Source organism: Leucoraja erinacea, chromosome 22, assembly GCF_028641065.1.
Source record: "Leucoraja erinacea ecotype New England chromosome 22, Leri_hhj_1, whole genome shotgun sequence".
NCBI lineage: Eukaryota > Metazoa > Chordata > Chondrichthyes > Rajiformes > Rajidae > Leucoraja > Leucoraja erinaceus.
The window spans coordinates 20,706,970-20,724,132 of record NC_073398.1 but is presented as its reverse complement, the minus strand read 5'-3'; the positions used below and the strand labels follow the sequence as shown (position 1 = coordinate 20,724,132).

The following is a 17,163-nucleotide window of genomic DNA, read 5'->3' as shown; positions in this document are numbered from 1 at the left end:
TGCAGTTCCTTCCTGCACAAATCAAAAAATAAACTCTCCTGATATCTTTCTGAGGTTGCTCTGAGCCTTTGAGTGTGCCGCTTCATCACTTTTTTTCAGATCATTTATCGTATCTTGTGGCTGTTTGTGAATCAAGGCGGTAACACATTACCTCTTGCATTCCTAGATTCAGCAGCAACCTGATTTTATAAAGCTTTTTGCAGGAATTCTCTGGTTTGATTTAGCTGGTTAAGAGAGTAAATTAATGGCAGTCGAAGGTTCACAGCCAACAGTGAACTATTTTAGTATAATTGTAACCATGTGAGAAAGTTATTTCCAGGTTTGGGTTAGGAGATGATAGATAGTTTGAAATGGTTAAAATCTGTTAATTGATACACGATACAAGGAGGTAACCCGTAATGATCAGTGATTGACTATGAAGAGGCCACATATTTAAGCTCAAAAGTCATTATCATTTATTATTATTATTATTATTATTATTATTATTAAACTTTATTTCAGACTCAAGGTCCAGACAAGAGACGACATTACATAAAATACATTGCATTTAAAAAGACCATAAAATACATTTAAAAGCTTAGTAAATTACTTAGAGCATCATAAATTATATACAAAAACACAATGCATGATTTAAAATCCAGAATAAAAAGAAAGATCAATGTCCTACAACGATCCCAATGTCTCCACAACTGGGATTCATAGCGTGGTGCTAAACCTTATGTTTGATAAGACCACGATAATTAAATTTTCAGAGTAATTAATCCTGCAAATGAATTTATACATATGATTTCTTAGGATAGCTTCTAAAGTACTGACCCCTGCAGCCATAAACATTTCACTAGCACTACACCATCTAGACTTCCTTGGTGTTCTCATGGCATTATTATAAGCCACCTTTAGTCTCTGTAAATTTGTCTTTCTGTAGTTTGACCACTGGTGTGCAGTATAGAGTGGTGTGCAATATGCTCTAAACAGAAACATCTTCACCACATCTGTACATGCACCAAATTTACGTGAGAGAATATTCGCCTGTACAAACAGCATACATCGTTGCCTATAAATATCCTCATCTGTCATTTGTTCTGTAATAAAATGCTCAAGATATTTTACCTTATTACAGACTAAGATTATTGTCAGACAATTTAAAATCAGGCCATTTATCCTCTTTGGTTCTACAGATCATAACAGCACTCTTACAAGCATTATATTTGATATCATGTTCCACACCATACACAGAACATATAGTAAGGAGCTGCTGGAGATCAGCGCTAGATGACTAAAGACCACAAGATCAACTGCATTCATAATATGGTTCACTAAAATATTACCAATCATGCACCCAGTATTACAGACTTTCAATTGCTTGGACAGATCATCAATATAAAGATTAAAAAGGACTGGGGACAAAATTCCCCCCTTGTCTAACACCATTGCTAACCCCAAATAGGGCTGAGACCTTTTTGCTCAATTTTACTTGCATAGCCTGGTGGGCATACTGGGATTCATAGTGTGAAGTGCTAAACCTTATGTTTGATAAGACCATGATAATTAAATTAAATAATTGAATAGCCAGAATTCTCACAATGTATTTAGGCACCCCTCTTTGACTCAATTAAACAAACAACTTTCTACGATTAACACAATCAAAGGCTTTGGAAGCACCATTAAAGCAGATTACAATCTCCTTTAAGGCATATATACATGTGCCATGTTTTGCTTTAAAACTAAACTGGTTATCTGTGGAGTTACAAACTCATTGAATCTATCCAGCAGAATTCTTTCTAGGACTTTTAACAATATGCTGGCTAAAGCTATGGGCCTGTAATTATTTTGGCTGCCTACTTTACCAGCTTAGTCCTTAATGACTGGCACCAGCAGAACAGACAACATTGAGTCTGGTAACAAGCCACGAATCAAAAAGCCAGTAAAACAAATAGCAAGGAGAGCAGCTATCCTCATACTCGCATACTTAAGATGTTCAGCAGAAATATGATCCAAGCCACTTGTTTTGTAGTTGGACAGCTTGTTCATGGCAAATACACCTCATGTGACATAATCACCATTGAGTCATTACACTCAATATTGTACGCCCTATACAAATCACCTTGGACACAGTTGAATAAAGTACTATAATGTTGTTGCCATAACTCCGCGATGTTAGTTGTTCCGGAGATTCCATCTACAGTGCATGGTAGAGATGTTTTGCAGCTGTTAAGAGCTCTCACTTCTTTTCAAAAATCAGTTTCATTGCTACTTAGCAGCTTCTTAGCCATGAAATCAGCCCTCATAGCTTGCTCATTTTTACAGATGAAGCGAACAACATACTTTTATCTTGCATTAGTGAGCTTCTTGTACTCAAACACTGGCCCCTGTCTGGGTCTACCTGCCATAGCCCATGATTTAGTGGCTTCACGGGCTTCAGCATGATACTCAGCTACATACTTATTCCAGCCAGGCTTGATGTTATGTGTCATATTTTAGTGTTTGCAGTAGGGCTTACTGCTGACATATAAAGCTTTTACTATATCATTATACATGGAGCAGATATCGCTCCTATGCTTCATATCCTTACAATTAACATTACTACACATTATTGCAACTTTAGGTAGTTGTATATAGCTTAATGATTTATCTGTACGAGCATAATAGGCTAAGATGTCTTCCTTTGTGAAGGTTGACCAGTCCAGTTTTTTCTGTGTTAAAGCTATTTCCATCTCTGGATACCACAGGTAGATGTTCAACATTTATTGATTTAGCAACAGGTATATGATCGGTCATTGCCGCCCCATAAAGAATGCTCATGCACCCCAATGAGGCATGTGCATCAGCTGTACTAATACAATGATCCAGCCATGATGTGTGCCAGGTCTCACTAATATGTAAAACTATCTGTAGGTAAAAGCACTTTGCTTGACAATATAAAAATTATTATCTTCACAGAACTGAGCCACATGATTGTGGGCGACAGATGGCGCAATGGGCTAAGTGTTCGGCTGGCGACCGGAAAGTAGCCGGTTCGAATCCCGCTTGGAGTGCATACTATCGTTGTGTCCTTGGGGCAAGACACTTCACCCACCTTTGCCTGTGTGTAAATGTAATGTCTTTACTCAGAGAGTGGTAGCTGTGTGGAATGAACTTCCAGTGAAGGTGGTGGAGGCGGGTTCGTTTTTATCATTTAAAAATAAATTGGATAGTTATATGGATGGGAAGGGAATGGAGGGTTATGGTCTGAGCGCAGGTATATGGGACTAGGGGAGATTATGTGTTCGGCACGGACTAGAAGGGTCGAGATGGCCTGTTTCCGTGCTGTAATGGTTATATGGTAATGTAATTATGTGAAGCACTTTGGGGTCAATGCAAGTTGACTAAAAATGTGCTATATAAATAAGATTATTATTATGATTGGCAAATAATGAGTTCCTGTCTGAGATATCTGCATTCATATCTCCAATGACATATAAACTAGAATCATTATTGTTTTGAATAAAGGAATAGATGAAAGCAAGTCTATTTAAATATTCATCCTTATTCTGATGGCATTCATAGGGTGTATACATGTTCAGGATAACAAATTCCTTGTTGTTGCGAGCAAAGTGTATTGCAATACACCAGTCAGCATCAAGCTGGACCACATTTATTGATGAGTCAAGCTTCTGGTTCCATAGAATAGCCACACCCCCTGATATTGGATAGGTATATGGACGGGAAAGGAATGGAGGGTTATGGTCTGAGTGCAGGTAGATGGGACTAGGTGAGAGTAAGTGTTCGGAACTGACTAGAAGGGCCGAGATGGCCTGTTTCCGTGCTGTAATTGTTGTATGGTTATACCCTACCTCTGACTATCCCCATGCCAAGGTCAGTTGTAGACTCCCCAGCCCCATGAAAGTTGTCATTGAGAGAATTGAGTTTGTCCAAGTCTTGCTTATTACCATGATCAGATTTTTTTTTCCTTCCAGTTGTAACAATGCAGTCATCACTCAAAGTCTCTGATTCCTTGCAAGATCCTCTTAAACCTCTTCTTCTTCAATTCAATTCAATTCAATTCAACTTTAATGTCATCGCACAAATACAAGTATCAGTACAACGAAATGCAGTTTTGCGTCAGTCCGTAGTAGTTGTACATAAAGAAAAACAAAAAAGATAGAAAGAGGGAAGATACAGAATAATCAGGAAATACAGAATGATTAAACAAAGGGGACGGAGGGACCAGATAAATCTATCGTCGGGACTCCGAGTTCAGCAGTGTGATTGTGTTGTTGTAGAAGATTTTCCTCATCCTACTAGTACGTGACCTGAGGCTCCTGTACCGCCTCCCTGATGGGAGGAGGGCAAACAGTCCATGGTTGGGGTGTGAGGGGTCTTTGATGATCTTCCCAGCCCGTCTCAGACACCGTTTTCGGTGGAGGGCATCCATGGCAGGGAGCGGGGCACCGATGATGTGCTGCGCGGTTTTCACCACCCGTTGTAGTGCCTTCCTGTCCGCAGCAGTGCAGCTGCTGTACCATACCGTGAAGCAGGTGGTCAGGATACTCTCTATGGTACAGCGGTAAAAGTTGGTCAGGATCTGGGGGGACAGATGGGCTTTCTTGAGCCTCCTCAGGAAGTAAAGGCGCTGCTGTGCCTTTTTGATCAGCTCCTTTATTTCTTCTAAATTATGTTTTTAGGTTAAATCGCGCACAAATGTTGTGGATACAGCTGGGGTAAGAATCCTCCAGGAATCACGATGCCATAAGATAAAATCCAATTTGGTTTTAATAAGCTTGCAAAATTGTAAGACAGCCAAAGCAAAGTGTTCTCTGGGATTATGTAGTGGGACAGTACTTAATCGAGTATTTCTAAAACCATATATTTAATATTGAAATGTATAAAAATTAAGAATATTCGTCTCCCTTCTCTCTCAACTTTTCAAGTTGCATATTAACATGTGCACAAATTAGGAGTGGGAGTAATTTTATTACCAGGCCCTTGAACCTACGCCACCTTTAAATAAGATTGCTGGTCTGATCGTAACCTCGTATTCTATTTCCAGCCTGCTTATCAAGAATCTATTTCCCCCTCAAAAATTCAAAGTCTGCTTCCATCATCTTTTGACAAATAGCGTTCCAAGGAGTCGGTGTTCTGAGGATAACACATTTTGCCCAATCTGTCTCAAATCATTGCTCTTTCCAGATCTTCCTACACGAGGAAATATTCTTTCCATATCCAGCCTTGCAAGATCCGAAGAAGGGTTTCAACCTGAAACATCACCTATCCGCCATGTTTTCCAGAGAAGCTGCTGAGTTATTTCAGCACTTTGTCTTATTCCGTCAAGATCGCTTGGTATATTTTACATTTTAATTAAGTCCCCTCTCTCTCTCTCTCTCTCTCTCTCTCTCTCTCTCTCTCTCTCTCTCTCTCTCTCTCTCTCTCTCTCTCTCTCTCTCTCTCTCTCTCTCGCTCTCGCTCTCGCTCTCGCTCTCGCTCTCGCTCTCGCTCTCTCTCGCTCTCTCTCTCTCTCTCTCTCGAGCAATTTAACTCCCAGCTAATGGAAACATTTCTCATAAGACAACTAGCTCATTCCATGTACTAATCTAGTACGTTTGGCAAGTTCTCCTTGTTGGAGTGTTCTCTTGCTTGTAAGTGTTCTTCTGCATTGAACTTGGGGAAGCCATCAATATTCCAACAAGCAAGACCAAAGTAAATAATGCTTTATCTGAATGGAATTTGAATTTAAATGATTCCCAGAACAGCAGCCGAGGTGTTAATTTGTTGGACACTGAGAACTTGACAGCACCTACGGTTGAACTGAGTTAAATTATTTAACACATACTCCAAGAGAACTTGTGTTGGCAAGAGAAAGAACCAATGCCTTTGGCAATACTAATGAAACTTCAGAGGCAAATTCAGTAAAAATGGGAGGTAAAAAATCTTGATGTTCTCTTTAGCCCTGAACTTTGTCTTTTTTGTCTCAAAGATTAGGATTTTATTTCTTATCTCAGGATTTGACTTGTTTATTCTCCTTTGGAAAATACCAACCATGCCCCCACCGCATCCCACTCCTACCTTTTGGATCTATTTCTAGGACAGTTACTTCTCACTGCCATGACTATTCAAAAAGTTCAGCCAATCAATGAGGCTTTGGAATTAACTCCCTTTCTTAATAAGGTGCTGTATATTTAAAGAGGCATTGGACTGCAGATGATGTTAGCTGGAGCAAACAAATAAAACTGGTGGTGGAATTTAATGGGTTGAGCAGCATCAGTGATGGTAAAGGGAAAGTCGACATTTCTGATTGAGACTGCATCAGAACTATAATGCAGTCTTGACATAAAATGTAAACTATACCTTCTGTCTCCTCGGATGTCACTTGCCTCGTTGAGTTCCTCCAGCAGTTTTATTTTGCTCCTGTATATCTGATGCATCTAAATTTGCCTGTTTCAATGAAACCTTGTAAATCGACTTCAATAGTTTCATTCATAACTATGCCTTGCTGGATTCAGTAATTCAACATCTGTTTTGTACCTAGATGAGGATGCACCACTCAAGATACAGTCAGATCAGTGTTCTTTCATATTTTATCAAACATTTTAATAGTTCTGATGGTTTATACCTGATTAGAATTTGATTGGGTTTATTAAGAGTCGCATCTACTGAGACTGCTACATCTTAGTTATTGCAATCATGGTTACTTTGCCACAGGTGGTGGGCCCGATCTCAGACAACGACGAGAAGGCCTACCGGGAGGAGGTGGCTGATCTAGCACTCTGGTGCCAGGATAACAGCCTCCTCTTGAACATCAAAAAAACGAAGGAGCTGATCATGGACTTTAGGAGGGCACATCATCCGAGGACGTACACTCCATTGAGGATAAATGGGGATCCTGTGGACAGGGTGAACTGTTTTAAATATCTGGGAGTCCACATCTCCGAGGATATGACATGGGCATCACACACATCAGCACTCGTGCGTAAGGCAAGGCAGTGCCTTTACCACCTCAGGCAATTGAGGAAATTCAGAGTGTCTCCGAGGATCCTCCAGTGCTTCTACGCAGCGTCGGTGGAAAGCATCTTGTCCGGAAATATTACCATCTGGTTTGGGAATTGCTCTGCCAAGGACAAGAAGGCTGTGCAGAGAGTAGTGCGTTCGGCCGAACTCATTATGGGAACTTCACTCGCCCACCTGCAGGAACTATACAACAGGAGGTGCAACTCCAGAGCAAATAAAATCATGGGAGACCCCTTCCACCCCTGCAACGGACTGTTCCAGCTGCTACTGTCAGGCAAACGCCTCCCTTGCCATGCGGTGAGAACGGAGAGGTTGAGAAGGAGTTTCTTCCCAGAGGCCATTCGGACTGTAAACACCTATCTCAACAGGGACTAACTCTACTGAACGTTTTTCCTTCCATTATTTATTATGTAAAAGAATATGTGTGTTATGATTGTGTTTATAATTTGTTTGGTTGTTTGTCTTTTGCACAAAAGTCCTCGAGCATTGCCACTTTCATTTCACTGCACATCTCGTATGTGTATGTGGCAAATAAACTTGACTTGACTTGACTTTATGATCGTGGTGCAGTATGATTTTTTCCTTTCTCATGTTTGCTTAAGTTGTTGGATTAAGTTGTATCTGGATACTGAAGTTCTTTTTTATTTTGTAGTTTCTTGCATGGTTTTACCTTTAGGTTGGATCAGTCTTCAGATTCACTTATGTTTTTTTTAATCCTACATAAGGCTTTTAAGCAATAAATCTTCCTTTGTTCCAAAAATCACTGCTTACCTCCCTCTGGGCTACGCTATTTATTTTAGCACGGTTCCAGGTGGCGAGGCCTTGTCCTCCAGGCTTCTAGGCTCATTCCTATAAATGTGACTGTTGCATATAACTATGTGCACATGCTAAAAATAATTAAAACATTGAAATTAACTCAATGTAATTAAAAAATCACATTATATTCATCCAGCAGCTGATTTCTCACATTCACTTGAATAGGGACTATAGAACACAGGCTTTGAAAATTCCACTGTTTCTGTGTTAGAGTTCAGTGCAGTATGGGCACTTGCAGTCCCTGCCGAGAACTGACCTACTGTATTCCTGGATAGGTCCAGATCTAAGTGCTGCTGTCCGTGTAGATATCTGTGTATGATGGTTCTGTAGTGATTAGGTCATAAGTATTTCCCTGTACCAAAGGGGAAACAAAAACACTTTGCTCAATTATGACTCAGTAATAAGGCCTAAAGACACCCGCGACCCGAACATACCCAAGCAAATTTCCTTTTTTCAAATGTTTCAATTTGTATGGCATTTAATGTGGCAAATTCATGACTATTACCATTTGAAATACTATCTTTGCCACATGGACTTAAAGTTTCCGAACTTTTCCCAATTTATCCCACTTCAGAGTTTTGTTTCTTCTGCATATCCCTCCTCTCCCCAAATTCATTTCCCCTCATTAAAACATTGACAAACGGTATTTTTATTATTGCATCATTTCTAATTTAACCCACTTTCCAAATTGAAACTCTAGTTTGTAAGATTTTAAGTATGCTGCACAGTTTAATGCCTTTAATTATTGTAATCTAACATTGTTTTTCATAATTTAAATCCAGCTCCACTAAAAGTACTTTTGTATTATGCACGGTTCCTTGTGTCTCCTTTATATTATACTTGTTGTTTTAACATTTTACATCTTCAACCCTTTTAGTTCCTTCTAAGCTTCCTTTTCTGTAATCATAGTTCATGTGGGTTTCCCCATTTTAATTGGCATGTTGATCAATGTTGATGACTTCATATTTTATTCACACAGTTTTCTTGGGTATCTAACTGCATAACCTTTTCCCGCACAGAAGTGAACTTCCCTTTACTTTATTTTGATAGTCTTAAATATCTTCATTTCGTGTTGTCATTATAAATTCATTTGATTTTGCTCTGACATTAATGTTTTAAAAATTGTTTGTTTGTGGTATAGCCTTCTTTTGTAGAATAATGAAAACATGATTCAATTTCCATCATGGAACTGTGATGAGTTGATGCAATATTTGATGGGCTTTATCCTGTGTTTTTGCAGTCACCCAAAATGAATCACTCGCTGGAGAATTCGATTCCCTATGAAGAATATTTAAGAATGAAAGCGCGGACAATACCGCAGCATCGTATGAAAGAATTTTTGGATTCTGTGAATGGGAAGGGATCTGAAGAAGTCCAGCAATTTGTTCAAACTCCTGTTACAATGTACCAACAAAGAGGACACTACATATACATGGACAGTGCTGATGTTGCTGGATCATTGCTTGAATTATCAAGACCTATAAGTTCTCCAGTTCAGCAACATACAGCCCAGGGATCGCCAATAGTACAACAACAGATGCAGTCTCACCCCGTACAGGCACAACAATCACACCAGCTGGAAATTCAAACGGATCACCAGACCCTGCAAGCAAAGCAGATGCAAGCTCAGTTGCAATCACAAACATCTGAGGAGCCACAATCTGGCAATAGGGTAATCAGCTCCTTGGCACAAGAAAGAAGGCCTAGCTCTTCAGGTGTTCCACAGCCTGTGAAGAAAAGGAAAGTTGATTTGCCAGTTGAAGAAAGCTACACCATGAATCAGTCTTTAATGCAAAATGCAGTAACGACTGTGCTTACTTTACCATCTCAGGTCCAGCAGCAAGGTTACATTCCTGTTCGCCAGGAACTGCTTACAGTGGACAGTAGTCAGTTATATAGCGTTGTTCCAGCTACCACCTCGACATCTGGCCCATTATCCAATGCTGAATCGTGGACTATATATACAACCCCCACATCGTGCTCTGAAGGTCAAACTGTACTCCATACCACAATTCCTTCTGATGGCTGTAACCTGGTCCACATTGATGAAATTCCAATGAACGTGACTGGAATCAAAATAGAAGAGGACAAAGACAGGACACTGGCTCTGTCAGATGCAGGGAAAACCCAACAGGATAAAATGATGCATCCATCTGCGACAGCTGCATTCTCAACACAGTTTGTGAATGTAAATGGAAATCTTCACATACCTGTTACGATACAGGCTGGTGGGAGAGCTTATCAATCTCTGAAATACTGGGATCCACAGCAAGCACAGGTATTCCTTTAAACTGTTGCCGTTTATGTATATATAATTAACAAAGGAACTAAATACAAATGTAAGTATTCCTAAATGGTTCTGCAACAGATTTAGGCAAAATGTACATATCATTTGCTGTGGTTTAGCATTTGGGCAATGTAATGGGTCAAATCTATGAAAGCTGGTGAAACAACACCTTTATTGTAAATTATATGAAGATTTCAAATATTTTTGTCATGAAATGTTAATCTAGGGAATTTCAACACTTTTCATTTGAAAAGGGGGAAAACACTACCAGTTGGATAATATAGCTAAAGAGGCCATTAATAAGCAACAATAGAATGATTATCTGAAATTCAAAACCGATTGAACTTTCACATCAAGGTGTCACATCACATAGCGCTACAATTAATGATAAATGTGCAGGAATGGGCTTACTGGTTCAGCCACTGATAATCAGTATTTTCATTGAATTTATTCCTTTCATCAATTTATTCCTTTACTCCATCATCCAAACAAAAAGTTTCATTGACTTGACATCAGCAAGTTTTGGAAGTAAGTTTCACTTTTCTACAGTTCTTTGTGTAAATATCTGGCCCTGATTTCCAAATGGTCTCGTTCTTTATGATCCTCTGGGATTTCCCTCAATAGGGAATAGTTATTTATATAATAAATTAATGAATTATTTATCAGTTTTAGCATCTCTGGAAGATCATTCCTCAGTCTTCATAACTTGAGGAAACCCGAGGAGAATTAACTCATCAATATTTAATCCTTTAAAAACGGGCGGAGTTCTGGTTAATTCTCGCAATTTATTTTCCAATGTATATTGCTGAAATTCGTTGGGGGTGGGGGGGAGAAATTAATTTTAAAACAACAAAAATAGCTAAGTATTGTCGGTACTGCCCTACAAAATCCATATGGACTGCAATAAGTATTCAATCTGATCTGAAACATTGACTGTCCATTTCCCTCCCCTGCTGAGTTCCTCCAACAGTTTGTGCTTTTATTTGAAATAAATATCAGTTGATCAACCTAAATTAAATAAAATTCCAAGAGACTTCCAATAAACCAACATATAAAAGATGTGAATGTCAGAGCACTTGAAGTTGGGACCCATAGCTGAATAGATTGCTAACTGACTTTGAGTAAGGTGTTGTCGTAAGGGTAAACTCTGCAAAGTGTAGAAGGTAGATGGTATGGTCCCACCAGGAAGAAACTGGGACTGTTACTCATAATTTGTCCTTAAGGTTAAGCGTTGGCATCAAACACACACATAGTGGGGTGAGTGGAGATGGTCAGTGTTGAGGAGAACTGGAAAAAGATTACATTAATAAATTTGTAGAATGGATACTATTGGTAAATTTTATACAGGCATAAACGTGACAATAAAGGAAAATAGTTGACAAATAAGATTGCAAGGTGAAATCTTGGAGGAATTGATTGAAATGAATCGGAGGAATCTCAAATAAAAGGAAAAAAAGGCACGATATTTAGGCATTTTAGCAATCAAAATAGTAGGGTATATTTCCAGATGAATGGAGTTCAAATATAGAAAAGTGATGCTAAACATGTTGAATATTGGCTAAATTCTGCTGGAGTTAGTATACAGTTCTAGTACTGATTCTTTATAAAGTAGTATATGCTCAGTGCCCATTTTTATGAACCTGCACTTTTGTTTGTTTCTTGTTGTAGACTCAAGCATTGCATCCCCAATCGACGGAACAACAAATTGAAGTGCAGGCTGATTTAATGCTGTCTGATACTCTAAAGCCAGAGGAAGGAGCCACTGTCTGGCAGAACTGGGCTCAAATAAAGAATGCAGAAATAATGAAAGAAGCTGAAAGTAAACCACCTTTGCCAGGAAGTAATGATTTACTTTGTATCTTAAAAGTTTGTCTTAAAGGGTTGTAATAGCTTAATCTGTTATGCATATCACTCTTTACGATAATTAAGTATTAGATTTTTCCAGTTAAGGATATTAGGATTTGGTGTCGGAGCTTGCATGCATGTTAGAACAAATTGTAAGGCCATTTTGTGAATCAATAATAAACCAAGAGTATTACAATGTTAAATGGGAAATGTTATACTGGAGCAAGAAATGTATCCTGTAGAGATAGTAGTGAAACGATTGGCTTCAGTTTTTTTTGAAGATTGATTTAGAAATTAATATAATTTTAGTATTAGTCATTCAATATTTAAAATAACCATTTTAAAACCTTATAATCCAAAAATCTGCCAGTGTTTTGCTCATCTGCTTTTGCTGTATTTTAGCATTTAAACAGTGTAATGGGTCAACTCTATGAAAACTGGTGAAGCAATACTATTATTGTGAATAATATGAAGATTTCAAATATTTTTGTCATTAATTGTAAATCTGTTCCTAATTATGTAACAGCAATTCAGGAGAAAGGTTAATTTCAAGAGAGCTATTTTAATTCCAAATACGATTTATTATTTATTTAGATTACGATTGCCCTTTATGAATTTGAAATCAACATATTAGAGAGATGTATATTGTGAGTATTTTACCCTAGAGCTTGCAGTTGAGACTTTTTAGGCAGAAATGGAAGCAAAGTGGAAGTCTTCCTCTGGATTAATGGGACTATTAATTTTCTTTGCTTCATCATAATTTGTGACTTTCAGCCAGCATCCCGAGTTGGTACAAATTAAGCTATCTTTTAAAAATGTAAGAACTATACAAAAATGATATAGACAATTTGTTTTAAATGACATTTGTAAAATCTAAAGAATCATGAGTCTTAAAATATTTTCAATTTGTACACTTAGACCAAGAGAATTTGGCAACATTTTAATATCCCTTTTTCTGATCCAGTCTGTTAACACATTGAAAGCTCTAAACTTGTACAGGGGACATTCGTCTTACGGGAGTAGAGTGGGGGGGGGGGGGGGGGGGGGGGGGTCACTTTGCTAGAAAATGTCTGTATCGTGATTTTTTTCATTATGTGAAGCCACTTCATCTTTGCACGCTTTAAGAAACGTGTTGAAAACAATATTTTGTATTTTCACAAATTCTGAGAGAATATTATTCTATCAAATTTTTGGTAGTGGTGTGTGAATTATATAAGGGCTTATTTCTGTTTCCTGATTGGATGTAACTGGGGGATTGCCTGTTATTAGATACACAAATGTGACCAATTGTGTTTGAATGAAATAAACTGTTTTTAAATATTTTTAATAGCGTTTTTTCCATTCGCACCTTAGGACGCCAGCCAATGAAATTCAGAGAAGATGCACTTTGTGCAACATTAGTAGAACTCAATTATGGACTTTGTTTAATGACCAAAGAAGCAAGAGATTCAGATGGTGCTCCTTATGAAGCAGACTTGCTGTATTATTTCTTTCTTTGTATTCAAAAGGTAGTCGTTGTATTTGTTTCCCTGTTGGATGGGTGGGGAACTAGTGGTTGAAGAATATTTTTGTAATATTTCTTTTAAAATGTTTATTGTAACTTGAATTTAATTTCTATTTGAGCAAAAAAGGTTTTCTGTGTGTAAACATCAGTTATTTATTTTACAGCATATGTTTGAAAATGGAAGAATAGATAATATTTTTGCAGATCTCTACTATTCTAAATTTACTGAAAGATTGCATGAAGTCCTTAAAGAATGGCATCCTAAAATAAGTCTTCTTGGTAAGTGGTAATTTGTCCATTTTCATAATGATGCAGTTCAAATTATTTTATGGGATTGTATGCAAGTTGTTAGTATAGCTAGCTGTCTAATGTACATCTATAATTTTAAGATTAACAGTATTAAACTGGAGATCTGAATTGGTTGTTTTGTTCAATGTATGAATTTATTTCATTTTTATGAAAATGCTGGATGAGAAATCAGCAAATTTCCTGAAACCTAGGAACCATTTCTTAATGGTTCTTTTTTTTTTTTTTTGTCTAACCAAAACATATCAGGATGTTCTCCCTCTGTGTCATCATTGAGCAGTTCCTTCACCTCGATAATTTTAACTACTATTTTAAATTAACCCTTGTCTTGCTGCTCTGATCTCATGTATTCGGTGCTCAACCTCTCCCTCCCTTGTTATTCTCCTGACTGAGCAGCCATCCCAATGATTTTTGGAAGTCCTTTGGTCGTGGTTTTTTAATCATCTTCATCAGTCTAACTACTCTTTCCCCCATCCCCAGCCTCTTTTGTTTAAAGGGCATGTCCCACTTTGCAATTTTATTCGGCGACTGTGAGCGTCGGTGACTGATGCCTGTAAAACCGTCAAGTTGTATGACATACACACTGATGTATGCTGTCCTGTGGGTGACACCCCGTTAGGGTAAGGGTAAGGGTCAGGGTTACGGCCAGGGTTAGAGTTAGGGTTAGGGACCACAGATGGGCTGTAAAATATTCTTCCTTCAATGCATGGATTTTAAACATTAATATATTAAAATTAATTAAAATTAATACAATAAAATCAATTGTGCAAATGAACAGATGTCTGAGGGACAATTTATACTAATCTGTGCGCCTTTGGAGTGTGGGAGGGAGCCCTAGCCATAACCCTAACTCTAGGTTGATAGGCTTGGTATAAGTATAAATTGTCCCTAGCGTGTGTGGGATAGTGTGCGTGGGATCGCTGGTCAGTGCGAACTCGGTGTGCCGAAGGGCACTGTATCTCTGAATTAAATTTGGCACAGGGGCCCCAGGGGTTGGACTCGAACCCCCAATGTCCTGCCTGCTCCTCATGGGAACTAAACTGGGTGGGGATGGGGTGGGGTGGGGGGTTGTTCCCAAAGTCTGCATTTATCTCATACTCAATTTTACTAAAACAGATGATGTGGCCTTTTGCAGTTCTATTAGTGGGATCTAGCTGGCAAGGCCTGAGTCCACAAATGGGGGGGGGGGGGGGAAGGGGGGGGGTGGGGGAATGGGAAAAGAGAGAGGGAGAAGGGGATGTGAAGGGAGGGGGGGGAATGGAGAAGGGGGAGAAGAGTGGAGTGGGGAGAATGGAGGAAGAGGGGGAGGGAAGAAGGGGGGGGAAGAGGGGTTTTGAGAAGGGTAGGGGGGGAGAGTGGAGAAGGAGGGATGGCGGCGGGAGGGGGGTAGAGGGGAGTTCAGTCTACACTCACTGAATCCATCCCTGTGAAAAGTTAGAGACGGTGATTGGATCTGGAAGCAGACCAATACATCTGTAAATAAAACTGAACGACTCGGACATCTTTTCATTTGCACAATTGATTTTATTGTGTTAATTTTAATATATTAATATATAAAATCCATGCATTGATGGAAGAATATTTTACAGCCCATCTGTGGTCCCTAACCCCAACCCTAACCGAGCGGCACCCGCTGGACAGCATACGTCAGCATGTGACGGGGCGCACGATGAGACACCCTAAATCCAGGGGCGACAGGGAGACACTGAGCGACACGTCGCGTCCCGACCATGACGCAACAACCTCTTTTCAGGCTGTCGCCGAAAATGTCGCCCAAGTGGGACAGGCCCTTTAGACTGTAGAAACATTCTTTCCACATGTCTCTTGTAACTACACTTTAAAATTCCTGTCACTAATAATAGGATTGACCAAAGTTAGTGTGAATTGATGAAAGGACAACTGACTGACTTCATCCACTTCACTACTAACTTCCATCCGGCACTCAAATACACCTGGACCATTTCCGACACTTCCCAACCATTCCTTGACCTCACTATCTCCATCGCTGGTGATAGACTTCTGACTGACATGCACTATAAACTTACTGACTCCCATGGCTATCTGGACTGCACTTCTTCCCACCCTACTTCCTGTAAGGACTCCATCCCCTACTCCCAATTCCTCCGTCTACGCCGCATCTGCTCCCATGATGAGGCGTTCCACACCAGGGCATCTGAAATGTCCTAATTCTTCAGGGAACGGGGGTTCCCCTCCTCCACCATAGATGAGGCTCGCACCAGGGTCTCCTCCATACCCCGCAACACTGCTCTCTCTCCCCCCACCCCCCCCCCCCCCCACTCGCGACAAGGGCAAAGACCCCCTAGTCCTCACCTTTCACCCCACCAGCCATCACATACAACAAGTAATCCTCCGTCAGTTTCGCCACCTCCAACGTGACCCCACCACTCGCCACATCTTCCCATCTCCCCCTATGTCTGCCTTCCGCAAAGACCGCTCCCTCCGTAACTCCCTTGTCAATTCTTCCCTTCCCTCCCGTACCACCCCCTCCCCAGGCACTTTCCCTAGCAACCGCAAGAGATGCAACACTTGTCCCTTTACCTCCCCTCTCGACTCCATTCAAGGACCCAAGCAGTCGTTCCAGGTGCGACAGAGGTTCACCTGCATCTCCTCCAACCTCATCTATTGCATCCGCTGCTCTAGATGTCAGCTGATCTACATCGGTGAGACACCTCCGCTTGGTCCGCAATAACCAACCTGACCTCCCGGTGACTCAGCACTTCAACTCCCCCTCCCATTCCGTATCCGATCTCTGTCCTGGGTCTCCTCCATGGCCAGAGCGAGCAACACCGGAAATTGGAGGAACAGCACCTCGTATTCCGCTTGGGGAGTCTGCATCCTGGGTGCATGAACATTGAATTCTCCCAATTTTGTTAGCCCTTGCTGTCTCCTCCCTTCCTTCAGCCCTCGGGCTCCTCCTACTTTTTCCTTTCTTCTCCCCCCCCCCCCCCCCCCCCCATCAGTCTGAAGAAGGGTTTCGGCCCGAAACGTTACCTATTTCCTTCGCTCCATAGATGCTGCTGCACCCGCTGAGTTTTTCCAGCATTTTTGTGTACAAAGGAAAATTGGGGTTGGCTAATCTGCTGGAAGCGAGGATGAGATGGGTAGAAAAATTAATGGGGAACCAGTAGATATAGTGTATTTAATTTTCTGCGAGGTGTTTGGTAAGATACTGCATAGGGGTTGATCAGCGACATTGAAGACAGTGTATTTGGGATTAAAAAAAGAAATGGATTAAAAATTAGTTATTAAGAATTAATGGGTCATTCGTGGGTTGGCAACAATAACTACTGATGTTACTAGCTGGGTTCAGTGACTAGACCCAGCATTTTGCAATCTATCAATGATTTGGCTGAAGAGACCATATATCATATTTTCATATTTGTTCTGATGCTAAACAAGG

The 17,163-nt window shown here is 40.1% G+C and overlaps 1 protein-coding gene across 3 annotated transcripts in view; it reads left to right on the top strand.

Annotated features, from left to right (window-relative positions):
• The window catches only part of LOC129707772 (transcriptional regulator QRICH1-like), a 38,264-nt gene that overhangs the window by 13,720 nt on the left and 7,381 nt on the right, over positions 1-17,163 (top strand). For all 3 annotated transcript variants that reach the window (XM_055653060.1, XM_055653059.1, XM_055653061.1), the window contains exons 2-5: positions 9,041-10,078; positions 11,756-11,927; positions 13,286-13,440; positions 13,601-13,715. In XM_055653060.1, the coding sequence (XP_055509035.1) occupies positions 9,050-10,078; positions 11,756-11,927; positions 13,286-13,440; positions 13,601-13,715 (1,471 nt within the window). In that variant the 5' untranslated portion in view covers positions 9,041-9,049. The remainder of the gene's footprint in view (positions 1-9,040; positions 10,079-11,755; positions 11,928-13,285; positions 13,441-13,600; positions 13,716-17,163) is intronic.